At 38.7% G+C, this 20,575-nt stretch overlaps 1 protein-coding gene across 9 annotated transcripts in view; it reads left to right on the top strand.

The window, feature by feature from the left end:
- Positions 1–16,590, top strand: part of GPR141 (G protein-coupled receptor 141) — a 46,696-nt gene extending 30,106 nt beyond the window's left edge. For 4 of the 9 annotated variants that reach the window (XM_055293397.2, XM_063609655.1, XM_063609654.1 and 1 more), the window contains one exon: positions 15,592–16,590. In XM_055293397.2, coding sequence (XP_055149372.1) covers positions 15,606–16,523 — 918 coding nt within the window. In that variant the 5' untranslated portion in view covers positions 15,592–15,605 and the 3' untranslated portion in view covers positions 16,524–16,590. Of the gene's footprint in view, positions 1–3,839; positions 3,919–4,777; positions 4,901–15,591 lie in introns of all 9 variants that reach the window. The other 5 variants (XM_055293393.2, XM_055293394.2, XM_055293392.2 and 2 more) reach the window with 3 other exon arrangements.
- The last annotated feature ends 3,985 nt before the right edge of the window (positions 16,591–20,575 follow it).

The following is a 20,575-nucleotide window of genomic DNA, read 5'->3' as shown; positions in this document are numbered from 1 at the left end:
CTACTCTCATGGATCTTTTCTTCTTGGAAGCAGGGGTGAATATAAAGAATGACAAAGAAAAAGTGAGATGACAGTGATCAGTGCTATGAAGAACATGGCTTGGGTAGGGCTGGTTCCTTGTATTGAGTGGTCAAGAATCAAGAAGCTGAATCTGCCGTCCCATCTGTTCAAGGTGCAGCAGAAAGAAGTGAAGCCAGGGATGCAGCGGAGAGCAAGGAGGAATGAGCGGCCACATCAGAGGGACCAGGCCTGCGATCTTGAGCAGGGTGAGGCACCCAGGGCTCCTGGTTCCTGGCACGGCATCCTCCTAGCCCTCTAACCAGGGAGCTTCCTGCTCTGCCCTCGAATGAAGGCAGTCACCGGCAGCATTGATTCTCTGTCAATAATTCTCCCCATCCTCCCTCATCCCCAAGGCTCAGCTCAGACGCAATTTCTTTCTCTCCTTTTTTGCACAATGGCTTTACTGAAATATAATTCACCAACTATGAAAGTCATTTTTTTTTCAAAGGACAACTTTATGGTTGGTGAACCACAATTCAATGGTTTTTAGTATAATCACAGAGTGATAGACAAAATTTCTCCTTTTTGTAGGTGGAAGAAGGAACAAATTATAAATTGTGTGATTTCAGATGTCTGGACTTTTCATTCTTTTATTTTAAAATATGTCTGTTTACCATGTTTGTTTTGTTTTGTTTTTTCCTTCCTGCCTCTGTTACTGCTATTACTGTGTTCCGTTTTTCCTTCTCATAATTTGCAAGCCATACATGCAACTTTGGTTCACTAATTGATTGCTCTTAAGTTTTCATCAAGAAGTTATATTCATTTTTTTTTGTTTCTCTACACTTAAACAGTACCTTTAACCTCCTCCCCACCAAAAAATATTGAGATATTCACATACAATTTCTCTCTTTTATTTCCCTAACTGCCACCATGTGGAAACCAATGGATGTTTTAATTTGGTATGATCATGAGCATTTTAGGTTTAAAATGTGTTTCACTGCATTTTGACTGTAGGAAGTGAGATCAAAGGACAGAGAGTGGGGAGGAGGGGTCACATCCTGTAAGGCCTTCCAGACCATTTCCAAATCTTGATTTGACTCTGAGAAAGGTGAGAAGCCATTGGAGGATTGAGAGAAGAAGAATGACATCTTCTAATTTACATTCTGACAGATTACTCTGGTTGCTGAGTTGGGAATAGGGGAGTTAGGAGTAAAAAACGGGAGAATTCATGGGCTTGCTGTAATAATCCCATTAAGAGTTAATGTGGCTGAATCCCAATTGTTGCAATGTAGGCAATGAAGAGTCGACCAACTTTATGTTTATTTTATGTAATTTTTGATAATTTTTAAATTTAGAAATAATTTTACACAAAACATTTACAATGTTATAAGAATGATATAAAGAGCTCCAATATAACCTTCACCCAGATTCCCCAATTGTAATCTTTTCCACATTGATTTTTCTCTTTTCGTATATACATATTGTAATTTTTTGGATTGATTTGATAATAAATAGAAAGCATGCTGCCTTTATCCACATAGTATGCAGTGTATATTTTATAAGAAGAGGATGTTCTCTTATACAACCACATACAATGGTCAAGATCAGGAAAATAACATTGATACAATTCTATTATTTAATCTGCAGACTGTGTTAATATTTGGCCAATTATACCAGTAATATCCTTTATAGAAAATCTGGTCCAGGGACTCTATGTGGACTAATATGAGAGACAGGGGATAGGAGTTGCTGAAGGAGTGGAGGTGAATTGTGGGAGAAAAAGAGGAATTAGGGATAACTGTAAGATTTTTCACTTATGCAAGTAGAAAATAGAGTTAGTATTACTAGTGAAACTGTGAGGACTTTGCAAGGAAGAAGTTTATGTGTATGTCTGGGGCACAGGAGTTCAGCCTTGGATATACTAAATTTGAGATGTTTATTATACATCGAAGTGGATATGCGAATTTGTTCTTTGTGATTTGAAATAACATTTTTATGTGTCTAAATCTGAGTCTTTTCTAGTAGTTTAGCTCAGCGCTGGGTGGGACCTTTCAACATAAAGATTTTATCTTTTCTATGTGTAGAAAATGTCCTTTAATTATTTATCTGAGCATTTCATTCTCTTTTGCTGTCCCCAGGTGATGTTGGAACTTCTATTAATAGTTTTGTTCTAGGTGTTTTTTAGCTTTTCTTTTAAATCTTCCATCTCTTGACCTTTTTTGGTTCTGTCTGTGGGAGTCTTCTCAACCCTCTTACAAGCTCATTGATTGTGTGGTTTGGTACATTTTAATTAAAATAACAACTCTGAGTCTTCTTTCACACCATTCTCTTCTCTCTGAGGACATTTAAAAGTTACTTTTTTCCACTTTGCCCTCTTAGCAAACCAACCCATCTGTTAGTTCTTTTGTCTGGGAAATTTGGTATCCATCTAATGTGGCATTAGCTCTCCTAAAATGTCCAGTGACTGTTCCTTGTCTTTTCACTGTTGAATGTGGATGAAGTTACCTGAAGCATGTACTTTTCTTTTCCAAGCCCAGACTCTTCAATTTTTGTTTAATTTGGGGACAAGCTCTCCTAGGTGGGTGTCATCTTGCTCGAATCCTTATAATATTTAAACTTGAATAACCCCTCTCCGACTATCCATTCTGTTGCCAAAACAAGCTTTCAAAACTGAAATATTAAGATGTCATTTAGTATTCTAAAATTCCCTGCATCCCTCATAATTTTCAGAATAAAATGGAAAATCCTTAGAGTGGCAACATGCCATAAATATGGAAACCCTCATCTACAGATTCTCACCCATGTTCTCCTAATGTGTCAAATGTTCCAGGTACATCAAACTATTGGTAATTCTCCGAATGTGCATCCAAGCCTTTGCTCAGAATCTTCTCTTTCCCTGGAGTGCTTTATTTCCTCCTCTCTACATCTAGAACTTCAATGCATCCTTCAAGATCCAGTAACTGCTACATATCTGTACCCAAGCATCTTTTACTTTATTTTAATGCCTTCATCCTCAAGTACCTCCTAAATAACTACTGCTCTTTCTGAATTCTTGCAGCATTTTTCACGTACCTGTAGGTGTTTCTATAAATAATTGATGTGCCTCTTTCTCTCCTACCAAACAGAAGGAGATTTAAATGCGGTGATGTGTTTTATTCATTTCAGAATCTTTGCTACCTGCTATACAGTAGACACTTAGAGTGATATCACTTGTTTAATAAATGAAGTGAGAAATCCAAAAGTAGGTTATACTTGTTTGTCTGTTTTAAAATGGTGCAGGGAGGGGTTCTGGTGACTAAGGTCTACACGCTAAAGAGCATTTGGATTGTTTGGTGTTATTTTGCAGGGTTCTATAAATTGTGTAGGACTCTCATTTTGTAGGCTGGTCTCCAATGTTGGCTCTACCATAGGTTTCTTATAAAACAGCCACAGAAACCACTTCCATATCTCACTTTTGACATTGACGTATTCCTCAGGTCATGGACAATGACCACTGAGACCCAAGCAAGGTTGTGGGCAAGGCTTTGGGAAGGGGGTTGGTAAGATACAAGGGAATAGCCACCAGCCAGGCCTCAGGCAGACCTGAGGAGCTCTCTTGTGTGTGGGATGAGATCAGACCAGAATCACAAGAGAATCATGCAGGCAGGATGGGAGAATCCTGGTGCACCAGGATAGGGGAGAGGCTTGTTTAGAGCTACAAATACCAGCAAGACCTGGCCTGGTATGTCAGGTCAGCTAATATGTCAGTTTCCATAGCTCCCATAGACAATGGGATGCCAGGGAAAGTTTTCAAAAAGAGAAATGAAGTCATTGATGATGCAATTTGGACTTCATTCTAGTTGTTTAGCTGTACATTTGGGGCCTAGAGAAACAAGAAACAAGCTGGAGGTGTGAAAGATAACATTCTAAGAATGACAGGTAAGTCTGAGTCACAGCTCGAAGCTGAAGGAAGGGGGTTAGAGAGGAGGTGTCCCTTGAAATAGAAACTGAGGCCAGCTTGCAAAGGGCTTACATGTCATGGTAGGAACTCAGAGTTTCTTCTTTTCTCTAACAGGAACCAAAGAAGGATTTTAAGCAGAGACATGATAGAGGGCAGGGGAAAATAAGAGTTTGAGGCCAGGCTTCATGATGACCTTCCAAGGTCAATCACAGAGGTAAAGAGGGGATCCTCATGTGGGACAAGGAGGTCCACAGCCAGCCAGAGAGGCAGCCCTGCACCCTGAGAGAGCTGGCTTGGGGTTTGCAGTTTATTTCTGGGATCCTGATGTAAGTTGTTGGTCTAGATTCAAATGTGGCCATATCCAAAAAATGTTTAATCCAGTCAAGGCACTTTTTCACCATTATTTCACCCATTCAGTTAACAACTCATGACCACTATTTAAAAAATATATGCTAGTTTTGAAAGAAATTCAAAGTTAAAAACAAGTCCACAAATGACCAAAATAATTCAAACAGAGAAATTAATAAGACAACAAAGGAAGGACTGAAAGGCACCTGTAAAGAATTTTGAGAAAGCAGCTGAGAATGTCCCAGGGGCCTGAAGGGCTTGAAAGAAAATGCGGTCTGTGTTTACACGTCAAAGATGTGCAAGACTGTGTGAGTGGGGGTAATATTTTGGGAAGAGAAAGCGCAATGAAGATATATAGGTGAAATATCTAAGTAGCATCAACAAATAACTGTTGTTAATGTTGTTTAGAAAAAAATTCCCCAGCTTCTTGTATTTGGAATGGATTGTCTCCGTGGAAGCAGAAACTACCTCTCTCTTACCTTCTTTCAGGTTTTCCTGGGATTAGCTGCACTCCTTAGCAAAAGTATATTGGACAATCAACTGAGAAAGTAACTGAGACATTTGAATCATTTCTAGGTGTAAAGAAAGACCGGAGCCCAGGAAAATATTACGGTCAGTTCAATGCCTAAGTATAACGCCAGCATCACTGGCGGGGACCCTCAGAGCCTACTCTCCTATTTTCCCTTCATCTTCTTCTCTTCTTTCTTTTTCTTATTCCTTTTCTTTGTTTTCCCCCTTCTTTCTCTTCTCTCTTTTCCTCCCTCACTTTCTTGATCTCTCACTCTCTTTCATGAATTCATTGAATCATTACAGAAGTACTTGACACATACCATGTCCCAAATTCTGAGCTAGGATACGTGCTATATTTTTCTACAGAATTAAGTGTAAGGTGGATCTTTAAATAATAACAACAAGTGTGTCTCAAACAGTCTATCCTGGGCACCTTGTAAGCTTCAGTTGTTTTCAAAGTGCCTGTGTCCCAAAGCTCAGGACAAATATCAAAACCTGAACCTGAATATTAAGAAATCTAAACATATACCATCTAAAGCTGGCATCCATGAAAACAGAGCTTTTCATTTGACCAGAGACTGCATATTTCTTACCTGCAAGTGTTTGTTTTAACCACGCTTGGCAGGTTAACACACGTCAAAGCCATCAGTTGAGCTTGTTTTTGTGACTGCAGGCTCTGGCTTGCTTGTTCCAGGGTCCCAGGGCCCGGCCATGGCCATGGTGTTTGTCTTTCAGGCTTGTCTGTCTCATACCTGGCAGGCTCACTGCTTCACAGCTCACTGTGTCTCTCAGACATTCTCTTGGCTTTCCCACAGTCTCAGGGACTGTTCTAAATAACAAGCTAATATTCCGAAGTGAGGCATTGGAAGCATTTCTGAGCAGCATTTATTATTTTTGTATGTGCTCAATTTTTTAGCAATGAAGACATTTCCTTTCAAGGTTGTTAAGCTTTGAACTTTCCATTTTGTGAAAAGGCTTGAAATTTCCTTCATTCTTTGTGGGCATCCAACTCTAACAGACACATAAATTAATAGACTAGGAAATATTTAACGGTCTAAGTTCAAACAAATATATTTACTTTGGTTGAATTGATGTTGCTATTAATTGCTGTTGAAATAAACCACTGTACAAAGAAATATGCCCTGGAGGATAAATGTGACACTGCTAAAATTAAAACTCAAATGAGAATTATCTGCAGATTTTAATGTTTCAAATTCAATTTGGAGAATTCATTTCTTTAATGTAATACTGATAAAATCGTGTTATTGATCCTGCATACTCATCTCTTCTCAGGGATTAGAGAACAGGCTGTTACGAGTATGTAGCAATCCCCCTTGTACCTGCATAGGTTGGGAGGTGATTGTCCAGCTCTGCTGGTTGGGCACTGGATATAGGCATGGCTGCAAGCAAGTCAGCACATGGAGAATGAGGTGTCTCTCTGAAAGAAATGTAGAGAGAAAATTTTCGGTCAACTAATTAAAAATTCCCATCAATCCCTAGAATAGCATCCCATATGCAAAGGAATACTCTGTCGCCCAGGCTGGAGTGCAATGGCAGGATCTCGGCTCACTGCAAGCTCCGCCTCCCAGGTTCAAGCCGTTCTCCTGCCTCAGCCTCCCAAGTAGCTGGGACTACAGGCACCTGCCACCATGCCCGGCTAATTTTTTTTTTTTTTTTTGTATTTTTAGTAGAGACGGGGTTTCACCAAGTTAGCCAGGATGGTCTCGATCTCCTGACCTCGTAATCTGCCTGCCTCAGCCTCCCAAAGTGCGGGGATTACAGGCGCAAAGGAATACTTCTTATACAAACATATAATCTTTTTGTCCCACTAGGAAAAAATTGTGCCCCAATCCCTTTCTGTCCTTTCTTACTATCTGTGAATCTTGAAAGTGTTTACTGCTTCATGGTCTTCCTCCATTTGGCCCCATCCTAGTCCTTGCTTTGCTTTTAGATGCTCGGGAGCCATCTTGGGAGTAGGGTGCGCATTACATGAGATGAAGTGGTCTTCAAGGGGACAATACGGGAGTGAGTGCCTTGTAGAAAGAAGCAAAGTAGAGAGGAAGAGAGGAAGAGAGGTTTTTTTGTTTGTTTTTTATTTTTTATTTTTATTTGTTTATTTATTTATTTTTATTTTTTATTATACTTTAAGTTCTAGGGTACATGTGCACAACGTGCAGGAAGAACTTTCTAACTTTTCCTTTTCTTTCTCTCTCTCTGTTTTTATTTTTATTTTTATTTTTTTGAGATGGAGTCTCACTCTGTCACCCGGACTGGAGTGCAGTGGCGTGATCTCGGCTCACTGCAACCTCTTTCTCTTTTCGTTATTAGGTTGTTGCAAAAGTAATTGCGGTTTTTGCCATTCAAAGCAATGGCAAAAACCGCAATTACTTTTGCAACAACCTATTACCTAGGCTAGAGTCAGAGCCCCTCACCTTGAGAGTGATGAGTTGCGAGAGTCTGCCCCCAGCAGGCAGATTGAGAGAGTGCATGGTTTAGCAGAAGGATTATTTTAGCTATAGTCCATGGGACAGAATGGAGATGTTGCAATTTGATGCAGATCATCTGAAAGTCTTGTGCAATATCCTGAGTACGTGTGAACAGAGCACAATAAAAAAGGAATTTGGAGGTTGGAAACATGCTTGGTTCAGGCAGACATAAAAGGCAGCATCTGGAAAACCTATCAGGACTCAATTTCAGGACAAGTGATCATAGGTAGGTGGGATCATGGAACTTGACCTCAAGGTTACAATATAGGAACAATAAATAGGTTATGAAGATAATGAGTAGGTAAACAGCACCACCAAGGAGTGTCAGTAATAGATTTGTAACAAAGGAGCAGAGCAGAACTCTTTATAAGAGCTAGATGGTCATAAGGAGAGGGTTGGCACAGCAGTGGTTCATGCAGAATCTCCTGAGATGCAGATAAACCTTTTCTGATTGGGAGAAGGTTATTCCAAAACTTGAGGTGGAGATGTAGTCACAGGAAAGTAGCAAGAATATATGGGGGAGCTGAGACATGAAGAGGCATTTCCTAGAAGGGAAAATTAGGCTTTAAAGTCAGGCAGATGGGTTTGCCTGGGAAACAATCAAGAGCACTGAGTCCGGGCCAGGGAGCTGGTGCGGAGTGAAGGTAAGGCAGAGAACCAAAACCAGATATCAGATGACAAGTCAAGAACGAGTAACATAGAGTACGTGGATAGGTCTGAGCAGGGCTGGGAAGATACGGACTTGGCTCTATGTGCTTGACTCGCTGAATGTTTTGCAGCTATATCTACAGGTGTTTTTATTATCATGCAGCCTGGCAAGGAATGTTATTATGAACAGCTTGGGTCCTAGGTTTTGGGACGGAAAGAAGTCCCAGCTCCTGGGAATAACTGTGATGTCACCATAACACATGGTGACTTTCCCAGCAAATGGAGCAGGGACATGGATGAGGAAAGCCACAGAAAAGTATTACAATTAGGCACGGTGGCTCACCCTTGTAATCCCAGCACTTTGGGAGGCTGAGGCGGGTGGATCACCTGAGGTCAGGAGTTCAAGAAGAGCCTGGCCAAAATGGTGAAACCCCGTCTCTACTAAAAATACAAAAAATTAGCCAGGTGTAGTGGCAGGCACCTGTAATCCCAGCTACTCGGGAGGCTAAGGCAGGAGAATCACTTGAACCCGGGAGGCGGAGGTTGCAGTCAGCCGAGATCCCACCACTGCACTCCAGCCTGGGTGACAGAGTGAGACTCCATCTCAAAAAAAAGAGAAAAGAAAAGTATTTCTAGGATTAGCATCCCTGATAGTTACCATTCCAGTTATTGCGAACTTGCTAGACCCCTCAGAGAAACAGAAGTTTGCAGGAATTTTGCAGCCAAAAGGTGATGTTTAAAATATTCCTAGAAGATTTTTTCCACTTCATACATTGGATATTTATCTCATAAATTAATCAATATTGGCCAAGTATGGTGGCTCATACCTGTAATCCCAACATTTTGGGAGGTCAAGGCAGGTGGATTTCTTGAGCCTAGGAGTTTGAGACCAGCCTGGACAACATAGTGAAACCCTGTCTCTACAAAAAATACAAAAATTAGGCCAGGCATGGTGGTGCACACCTATAGTCCTAGCTACTGGGAAGGCTGAGGTGGGAGGATCACTTGAGCACAGGAGATCAAGGCTGCAGTGAACCATGATGATGCCACTGCACTCCAGCCTGGACAACAGAACGAGACTGTCTCAATGAATTAATTACTCAATTAATCAACATTAATTATTATGTTGTATATTGTTTTATTTTGGCATAAATTATCTAGTTTGTCTCATAATGACTATATGAGGTAGGTAGGGCTTATCCACATTTTAGGTGAGAGAAATAAGCCTCAGAGAGGTTAAGTAGTTTGTTCACAGTAACACTGAAAACAGTAGCAGAAGCAAGAATTGAAGTAATTAATGCATTGTTCTCTTAGCTACGTTATGAATATTTAGTTACTCTTCCACTTCATATTTAGAGACTATCTTCTATGTATTGGCTTTTGCTATGGATAAAAGGGTGGAAAATAATAAAAACATGCACAGTCCTTGTCCTTGTGGAGCTTAGGAGCTTACAATCTGGGGGGAAGAGGGAAGATACCAGCAACCAGCACCCATTTACCCAAGTGATTATTTAATCCCCCTTGTAGAGGTGATTCTTTTATCTTTAGAAGAGGAGAAAAGAGAAGGTCAGATAGCTCTCATGTAGTGTAGGAGTTCTCTCAGTTACCTTCTGAAAGAGAAGGCCAAGTAGATCTTATCTAGTATGGGAGTCAGAGAAAACTTCCCTAAAGAACTAATAATAGACTTAAGACCTGAAGGATTAGTAGATGGGTGGGGAGGGGAGAGAAGAGGTGTCAGTGCTAAGGCAAGAAAGAGCTTGAGGCATTGAGTGAAGGTAAGGTGTTATGGAGTGTGGCTGCTGTAAGCAGGGATTAGATGATGCACTTTAAAATGTACAAATAACAGTACTATAACATATTTACATCATAATAGAAATTTATAAAAGGGAACTAATCTTTGTATGTTGGGGAGGAAGTTACCTTTCTCTTGTTAATTCAATTAATTTCAAGACTGTAAGAATTTATTCTACTACTGAAACGTTAAAAATTGCATTAACTTCTGCATCTTCATGGGATGGAAGGTTGATCAACTGATTAGAGCTCCCACCAGGAATAATCCAAGAAATCAAATAAAGTAAAATACAGAAGGTATTTGCTTGAAGACAGTGGAGCACAGCTGAGGCAATTAGTGAAGAGGTCGTGACTCCCAAGGAGAGAAAAGCTCAAAGCAACTTCTTTCACCACAGTAGCTTTTCCAATTCAGAGCTGAGAATCCAAATTCTTCACCAATGCATGAAGACATTTTGATGAATTCTGGTACTTGGGGGGATGGAAGACTAATATCCTAAGCCTTAAAACATCTGAAAAATATATCAAAGATGTCAGCAGTTTTATAAGACCAGGATTTGAAGTCAGGCCAGATTCATCAGAAAAAGAGGTCAGAGATAAGACTATTGACTGTAGCTGAAATTACAAAGCGGGCTAAGGAGACCCAGAAGTACACTAAGCCTTACTAGAACTGCAAACAAGGCTTGACTCAAAATAACGTTAGTATAGTGGCAGAAAGGATGACCCCTCTCAAGGAAAAGAACATTACTTGGAACCAGTACCTTTTTTAAGAAAAATATACAGAACTTATTAGTAAATTACTAGACATATCAAAGGATAAGATTACATAATGGAAAACCAAGAGAAAAAAAACCAGATAATAGATATATATCTACAAATGTTCTTGATGAGCCTTTTGAAATAACTATGATTAAAGTATTTAAGAAATTAAAAGAAAAGGTGAAAAAAATGAAACAGATGAGAAAATTTCACAAAGTAGAATGTTAACACCGACACAGCCTAGAACTGAAAGTATTTCATATCTGGTATTAAGAATTCCAGTTGGTTTAACAGCAGAATAGAAACAGCCAAAGATAAAAGCACTGGACAAGAATATATCCAGGCCGGGCATGATGGCTCATGCCTGTAGTCCCAGCACTTTGGGAGGCTGAGGCGGGTGGATCACTTGAGGTCAGGAATTCGAGACCAGCCTGACCAACATGGTGAAACCTGTCTCTACTAAAAATATAAACATTAGCTGGGCGTGGTGGTGGAGACCTGTAATCCCAGGGAGGCTGAGGCAGGATAATTGCTTGAACCCGGGAGGTGGAGGTTGCAGTGAGCTGAGATCATGCCACTGCACTCCAGCCTGGGTGACAGAGCAAGACTCTTTTTTTTTTTAAAAAAAAGAATATATCCAAATGGAAAAAGGGAAGAAGAGACGGACAAAATGTAGATAAAATTCAGAAGAAAAGTAGAGACAGAAGGAAAGCAGTTAAAATGTCTAACATAACTATAATTGAACTTTTAGAGGGGATAACAGATTGGGACAAAGCAATATTTGGTGGGGTAAAACTGATTATTTCCCAAAAGTGACAAAAGACATTAACCTATAAATTTAAGAAGCCCAAACAGTATTAACAGAGAGAGAAAAAAAAAACCCAGGCAAAAGTGCAAAAAATCTTTCTTAAAAAGAAAGAAAGAAAGAAAGAAAGAAAAAGACATGCAAACATAATAGAAGCAATGGCAATATTGACAACTGAAGTCTCAATGATGAAAGGCAGGAGACATGTAATAAAATGTAATAACATCTTTAAAGTACTGAAAGGAAATGCCAACCTTGGCTTTTATGCCTTGCAAATATACCCTAAAAATAAAGATGAAATGAAAACATTTTCAGACACACACATACAAAAGCTGAGAGAATTTATCCCTAAGAAATTTGTACTAAAAGAAATTTAAAATGGAGTTCTTCAGCAGAAGGAAAGCTATACCCAATGGAAACACAGAAATTCAAGAAGACATAAAAATCAATGGATAAGAAAACTAAATGGACAAAAATAAATGACTAGGGATTGAATGTTAATGATACAATACAATAATATTGTGTGGGGTTTAATTAGATATGTAGAAATAAAAAGCATGAAAACTATAAAAGAGAATAAGGGAGTGGGTAAATAGAATTAAAATGCTCTGAATTTATAGTAAGGACGAGTCAAAATTTCTATTTACAACACACACATTTTAAATGTAATAATCATAAAGATTGCAAGAAAAAGGGAAAAGATATGAAGTACACACACTAAACAAAAGAAGCTTGAGTGTGTCAAAAGTTGATCTCAAGGAAGAATCATTATTTGAAATAAAGAGGAAATTTCATAATGAATATATCACTTTTATTATAATTCCTTTGTTTATAATGTCTTTCTTAAAACCCATGTAGCTGGATCCTGTTTCTTTAATTCAGTATAACAACCTTTATTTTTTAATTGGACTGTTTACTCTATTTACATTTAATGTAAAATGTGATTGAAATCATGTGTAATATATCATGTTAGTATTTGAAATCCAGGATTCTATTACAGCAGTCCCAGAGGAACCAGATAAACCTACTACTGTCTCGTCAAATGGTCTAATCCGAGGTTATACAACTTGCGGCCCATGGGCGACATACAGTCCAGGATGGCTTTGAATGTAGCCCAACACAAATTTGTAAACTGTCTTAAAACATTATGAAATTTATTTTTAACTTCTTTTTTTTTTTTTTTTTTAGCTCATTAGTTATTGTTAGTGTATTTTCTTTTTTTTTTTTTTGAGACGGAGTCTCGCTCTGTGGCCCAGGCTGGAGTGCAGTGGCGCAATCTCGGCTCACTGCAAGCTCCGCCTCCCAGGTTCAAGCAATTCTCCTGCCTCAGCCTCTCCGAGTAGCTGGGACTACAGGCGCCCGCCACCACGCCCGGCTAATTTTTTTGTATTTTTAGTAGAGACGGGGTTTCACCGTGCTCTCGATCTCCTGACCTCGTGATCCGCCCGCCTCGGCCTCCCAAAGTGCTGGGATTACAAGCGTAAGCCACCGCGCCTGACCTTGTTAGTGTATTTTCTATATGGCCCAAGAAAATTCTTCTTCCCCAGTGTGGCCCAGGGAAGCCAAAAGATTAGACACCTCTCGTCTAATCTCTCTGCACATTGACATCCCTCATTTGGTTCACTTTTGCCTCCAAGTTTTGCAATAGTGCAACAGACTAGCAGAAATTAAGGCACATACAAGCACTCTAGATGCAAAAAGTCTGTACAGAAAAGCAGTTCAGAAAGGGTTCGGGTGGATATTGAGTGAACTAACCTATGGGATTGACTATAAGCCAAGTAAAGGGAATGGGAAAGTAAGATATCCAAAAAGAGAGAAAAGCACCTTTCAAGATACACTGGCATACAGCCATGTGAGTAGAACCAAATTTCTTCATGGCCTCCTTTCCTTCTTGTATTACAATTTAGAAACTTGGACTTAGGAGATTCACAATGCTTCTCCATACTGTATAATAAAGAGTTTTCGGGAGTGTGTGTGTGCTTTGGACACCTTGGTCAAATGACTTATCCTGCTAGGGCTCAGTTTTGTCATCTAAAATTCAGTATAATATTACATTACACAATTAACTGTTGTAAGGGTTAAATTAAATAAGACAAAGTACAGGCAAGAATGTAGTGTAGTCCTGAAACATGGAAGATGTGTTTCTGATATCTGGCAATGATCATGGCAGTTTATAATAAGGAAGAGGACTTGGGACAAGTGATGTGCTACTTACTTTACTTTCATCAATTAGGAGTCAATCCTACTAGGCCAATAGCCAAAAGAAATGGTGAGCAGAACCTATGGTGGCACATTCATTCTTGACTCACATGTGAACCAATATAATTTCATGTCTCCTTGATAAAACTACTTTTCTACAAGGAAAAATAAAAGGCAAGTAGAGAGATTTCAGCCTATGGATGAAATACACAGTGTAACATGAGACAGCTGTTGCAGAGTCAACAAAAAAATCATGTTCAGTTAAGTGAGTCACAAATCCTTAAAATTTTATTCCATGCCCACAAATGCAGAAGGCTCCCTGAGGTTGGGTTATTATTATCTTTTTTTTTTTTAAGTTTCATTGAGGTTTAAGTTATATGCAATAAAAATAACCAATTTTAAGTATACAATTTAATGAGCTTTGATGAATAACTACAATGGTAACCAACATGATATAAAACAGAAACTAATCCTTTCCCCCACAACCCAGACCTTGGGCTAACTGATTTGCTTTTTGTCACATTAGTTTTGCTTTTTCTAGAAAAAGATATCGTACAATATATAATCTTGGTGGCTGGTACCTTTTATTTAGTAATGTTTCTCAACTTTTTGTGTTTGTTATGGTCCCTCTAATGAGTATTTTTCCCTAATTGTCTCTCCCTACTTAATGAAATTTTGATACCACAGATATATCTATATGTCTATGTACTGTGTATACACCTGAGAAAATTTCACAAAGTAGATTTCACAGAGTAAGATTTTTTCTCCACATCTCAAAGTGTTTTGCCCCTCACAAGGTGATATCACCCCATTGAGAATACATGATTTAGTGTAATGTGTTTGAGATTCATCAGTATTGTGTGTATCAGAAGTTGGTTCATTTTATTGCTGGGTAATATTCCATTATACAAAGAGACATTCAATGAATGAATAAGAATAATTGCATATGTGTTGCAAAGGTCAGGGAGTGAGTGCATAATTCAATTACTGTTCTTTCTCAAATCTTAGTCTCCCTGGTGTCAGTAGACATACCTTTAATAACACAGTTGTTCAAGTCAGAAATCTGAGAGTATCAAGACACTTCTTTTTTCCTCATTTCCGCATATCAAATCCATTAAAGCCTGACAATTTCATCTCTTGATTATTGCTTGAATCTTGTCTCAAGGGATCAGATTTTGCCACTCTAACCCAGAACATTCCAGACATGTAAGGCTATCGATCTTTATTGTAGGAGAGATGGGAAGCCATTGAAGGGATTTAGATAGGAAACTGACATGACTTTCTTAGTGAAATTAAAAGATTACTAAATCTTTTATAGCAAGCAATGAATAAGAATATGGAGAATGAATTAGAAAGGACTGAGAGTATTTGTGGAGCGGATCTTTCAGGAGTCCAGGGGATAAATGACAATGGCTCTGTCATGAATTTGCAAGGCCTTTGAGAGTAGGAGATGAGAGAGTTGGGAGACATGCTATATTTTCAGTGGGGCCCACGGGAAGGCTTAGCAAGGCCTCACTCACTGCTAGAAGATAACATAACTGTAATGAGAAATTCAGGTAAACCTTCCTATTGCTTGCTGCTGTCTTGACTTAGATGGTATTTTTGGTCAAATTAATCAGTATTCTAAATGAATTAAGTAGTATAAATGTTCTTGGGTCATTTGCTAATAAGTAAGAAAGAATTAGAGAATTATAATCATGCCCATAAGAAAAAAAATTGTATACTTCATGAATCCATCGATCTTTCTATCCATCTTACAACTTTTTAAAGGGTTACTGTAGTAGTAGTATCCAAGTACCAGCTCTAGATGGTCTGCAATCCTCCTGAAGTTTTATGTAAATTGTCTTATCTACATACATCTCTCTGGGGGGCAACTTGAAGATTAAGATTCGATTTTTATTCCTATTAAAGAGTAAGAATCAATGGCTTACTGTGTTTTAGGTCTAGGGTATGCAAACATTCATAGAAAATAATCTTCATTCTTAAAGCATGTAAAGTTTATATCATGTAAGCAGATAAATGACAAAGTCACATTGTCAGTGCTGTAAAAGAGATAAGAACAAAGCTCCAAAAGCTTGTCAGTTACTCTGGTGCTTTGTCTCCTCCAGGTGACTTCCCAAGTATGCCTGGCCACAATACCTCCAGGAATTCCTCTTGCGATCCTATAGTGACACCCCACTTAATCAGCCTCTACTTCATAGTGCTCATTGGAGGGCTGGTGGGTGTCATTTCCATTCTTTTCCTCCTGGTGAAAATGAACACCCGGTCAGTGACCACCATGGTGGTCATTAACTTGGTGGTGGTCCACAGTGTTTTTCTGCTGACAGTGCCATTTCGCTTGACCTACCTCATCAAGAAGACTTGGATGTTTGGGCTGCCCTTCTGCAAATTTGTGAGTGCCATGCTGCACATCCACATGTACCTCACGTTCCTGTTCTATGTGGTGATCCTGGTCACCAGATACCTCATCTTCTTCAAGTGCAAAGACAAAGTGGAATTCTACAGAAAACTGCATGCTGTGGCTGCCAGTGCTGGCATGTGGACGCTGGTGATTGTCATTGTGGTACCCCTGGTTGTCTCCCGGTATGGAATCCATGAGGAATACAATGAGGAACACTGTTTTAAATTTCACAAAGAGCTTGCTTACACATATGTGAAAGTCATCAACTATATGATAGTCATTTTTGTCATAGCCATTGCTGTGATTCTGTTGGTCTTCCAGGTCTTCATCATTATGTTGATGGTGCAGAAGCTACGCCACTCTTTACTATCCCACCAGGAGTTCTGGGCTCAGCTGAAAAACCTATTTTTTATAGGGATCATCCTTGTTTGTTTCCTTCCCTACCAGTTCTTTAGGATCTATTACTTGCATGTTGTGACGCACTCCAATGCCTGTAACAGCAAGGTTGCATTTTATAACGAAATCTTCTTGAGTGTAACAGCAATTAGCTGCTATGATTTGCTTCTCTTTGTCTTTGGGGGAAGCCATTGGTTTAAGCAAAAGATAATTGACTTATGGAATTGTGTTTTGTGCCGTTAGCCACAAACTACAGTATTCATATTTGCTTACTTTATATTGGGAATAAAAATGGGTATAGGGGAGGAAAGAATGGTATTTCATTACTTGATCAAAACCATGTCTTGATCTACCCAAAAGAAAAGGACTATAAAATGTCAGAGCCCTCATTGTAGTCCTTATGGGATCCCTCCCATCTCTGAGTGATGCCCGTACAAAGACCATTGATGTTGAATCCACCTGGAGTTGCAGTATTACATTATTTTCCAGTACAGAATGTCTGTGTGGCCCACGAAAGCAACATAGGTTTTAAGAGTTTTAGAGTTTCATTAGCTCATTCTAAGTTCCTCTGTTTGAAGCACGGTCTTTTAGGTTTTGGACTGAACTCAGCCCTTTAGTTCTTTTCATCCCACTTCACCTTAGGTAAGTAAATCCTGGCCACCACCCAGCTCCAAAGACACAAACTCGCCTTCGCTAACCAGGTTAGATGTCCCATTCATCTCACACCGTGATGAAAACTGATAAGGGGAGAGAATAGTTAAACATTTTTCTAGGGTATCATAACTCTGGTAGGAAGTCATCTGTCTAGAAATCAAGAGGAAAAGAACGTGTGGCCTTCTGTTATAACAAGGGTTTCTAGATTTGTCCTGTGAAAGGTCGTTTAAGCACTTGGGGATCAACTTCCTCAATATCACCGATTGCACTGTTGCTCAAAAAATCATTTAAAAGCTTACTGGACATATCTACATAATGGTGAAACTGTAATTTAGAGAATATCCCTGACCAATATGCTGGTAGGCATTAAAATGAGTTCCCAAGGGAAGTGATTAAAATTTTTTTCTCTTCTGTTTTTTGAGAGAATTTCTAGACGTCCTGGGCCACAGTTAATTAAGATTTTTAGGGGGGACAGAAAGTTATACTGAAATCTTTAGAGCTCCCTTCCACCATTAAAATTATATATATATATATATATATATATATATATATATATATATATATATAAATTATACCTTAAGTTCTGGGGTACGTGTGCAGAATGTGAAGGTTCGTTACATAGGTATACACGTGCCATGGTGGTTTGCGGCACCTGTCAGCCCATCTACATTAGGTATTTCTCCTAATGCTCTCCTTCCCCTAGCCCCCCACCCCTGGACAGGCCCCGTTGTGTGATGTTCCCCTCCCTGTGTCCATGTGTTCTCATTGTTCCACTTATGAGTGAGAACATGTGGTGTTTGGTTTTCTGTTCCTGTGTTAGTTTGCTGAGAATGATGGTTTCCAGGTTAAAATTACATATTTTTAAATAAATGAAAACTATGTTTTTAAAAGAGGACTTCTGAGAAGTATATAGAAAAACCATTAATTTAGACTCTGTGAGATTAGGCTGCATGAAGAAGGTTTTCTGAATATTTGAAGAGTGGATAAATAAATCTACTCAAAAGCAATAAAATTATAATCCTTTAAAATATAGGAAAAATAACTAATGGGAAGTAGGCTTAATACTTGGGATGAAATAATCTGTACAACAAACTCCCATGACACATGTTTACCTATGTAACAAACCTGCACATGTACCCCTGAACTTAAAATAAAAGTTTAAAGTAATAATAATAAAATAGTATGGATTTTCTTTCCAAATTCAGAATTACTTTTTGTAAAATTGTATTAATAACTTGTGACATGTGGCATGTTAAACTGATTTTTTTCAAGAACTTCTATTCCTGGCTAGGTTGATACATAGGCTTGTGGGTTTTTGCTTTTTGGGTTTTTTTTGCTCCTGCCCATACTTCCAGTGTCTTCAATGTTTTATCTTAAAATTTTCCCAGGATCTGATCCAGTTTCATATTTAATGCTTCAGAAAACCTGAAGTAATTAGTAACATGAATAGAATAACGGAATGAATTAAGGGAACTTTTTTTTCATCAAGGTATATCTTCAGGATTTAAAAGTTTTTCTTAATTTATTATCACTCTGTGGATCCACAAATTCCTCAGATGAATAAGAAATACCTCTGTGAATTTCTGTGACCACTAAAATTACTGAGCCACAGAAATTAATTCTGAGGAAGCAGAAGTGGCAACATAATTCCAACATGACTTGTTTCCGTATATTTTCTGTTTTATATATTATTTTAAATGTCCTTTTAAACAAGTAATATTTCTTTTCTTTCTTGCCTTTTTTCCCATTTATTTTTACAATTTTTCTTTCTCATTTTGAACCACAAAATTTATAAGACAGTTACTAAGACCCCTGATAGTTTTAAGAAAATTTATAATACCTATAAATATGTAAAAAAAATTAGAAAAATATTTAAATTAAAAGTATTCATGAGAACTTCATTACCTTGTAGATTATATCATACTCTCTTCCAGATTTTAGATATGTTGAGGTCAGGCAATTCAAAAGAATTAATCTCTGTATTAATCTGTTATAATGTTAACATAACACTACGTTATTTTCATATATTATAATAAAGGGCTTGCAACATGCCAAGGGACACCCATGTGTATTGGAAACCAGGGGACTCTGAAGACCCAGCAGGAGCTGCTGGGGAAATGAGACCCAGGTCTGAGAACGGCTAGCTGAGAGCAGGAGGGGCTTGTGTGAATCTTGCTCAGGAGTTCTGAGCAAACAGGACTGCTCTTGGAAGACAGGGCAATGGAGGCAGCAAACAAAGACAGTTTTGAACAGGAGGTAAGAAAGTGCTGGAGAGCATGGTTTATTTTATTTGCAGTTTGTCCTAACAGTTTATGTCATTAGCAATGAGTTATTTCTGCCCTTTGTTGCTGATCTGGGCCACAGATCTCATGGAGGACACAGTGTGGTTACAAAGATGTAACCACTAGCAACCTGATCAGAGATGTTGGAGAAAGATCTCCACCTCTTCCCTAAGTCAAGTAAGAAAAGAATCCCTTGGAATTTAGAAAAGAGTCTGAAGAGTTTCCCTTCTGTTTTCAGGAAAGCATCATCTTACATGTCAGGAGTAGACACTTGCCAAAGTCTACACCAGCCTTCTGGCACCCTTAGGAGGGTCTGGAAAGACATCTAGCCCCCCTCTCCAATGATGTTCAATTCTGTATAACACAGCACACTTCTTACCACAGCACAGTTGGGTACCCCATTCTCTGAGTTGTCCTTTGCCTCTCAGAATTCCATTATTTTCGTAGCATTGTGCTTAACAATAGGACACACTACTGACCTGTACACTTAAGAGTGGCTAAGACGGTTGATTTCCTGTCAAGCATATTTACCACAATAAACAATTTTTTAAATTAGAAGAGATATATATATATCTTATATATATATTTAGTTATATATATATAACATTTCTATATATATATTTAGAAACTTTAATAGGCAAGAACTGAGCTGATGGAGAAAGTTAAAATATTAGAAAGAAAAAAGCTAGTCTGAGACATAGAAAGACTTCAGTCCTCCTATCAAGGGACTACCTATAGGGAAAGCAAATGGAAAACACTTCACATCTGGACATATCCTTGAGAATGCTTTGAATTTTAAGAGCAAAGAATTAGCACAAAAAAAAGCCAAGCAAGAGAAACATTTACCTCTAAAAGAAAGAAAAACAATTAGAAAGGTATTATTTTCCTTCACAGCCTAATGCCAGAAAATGGGAAGCAATGCCTATTGGATTGTGGTTTAAAATATCATGGCTAAGAACTCTCTAAGCGGGCAATTACTGTGCATGCCCCTGGGTAGACAAAGGGACTTGAGACCGATTTTCCTCTCCATCTCGGGGCTTATCATCCCAAAGCCATTGCTTCTCCCACTCCAGGGTCTTCCCCAGGTAGGAGAGCAACTCTACTTGGTTATCTTGAGGCCAAATTATCTTTTCAGGAAGCAAGTTGCTGGCGAATCCTAACTTTCCTTTTAGAATAAGATCCATTCAGCACTTGGTCTAGAAAAATGTTTCTTCCATGATTCTTACAATAGGAAGGCAGCTTTCCCTGGCCTCTTGTTCTCATGTTCCATCCCTGCTTAGAGCCGCTCCCATGTCACTATTTCCTTAGTTAGACTAGAAAGAGAGCCAGATATCTGTTCTGAAATAATTGTCTCTTTCC

The sequence above is a fragment of the Symphalangus syndactylus genome, chromosome 9 (assembly GCF_028878055.3).
Source record: "Symphalangus syndactylus isolate Jambi chromosome 9, NHGRI_mSymSyn1-v2.1_pri, whole genome shotgun sequence".
NCBI classification, from domain to species: Eukaryota; Metazoa; Chordata; class Mammalia; order Primates; family Hylobatidae; genus Symphalangus; species Symphalangus syndactylus.
The sequence above is the reverse complement of the archived record's forward strand: the minus strand, read 5'-3'. Positions and strand labels throughout refer to the sequence as shown.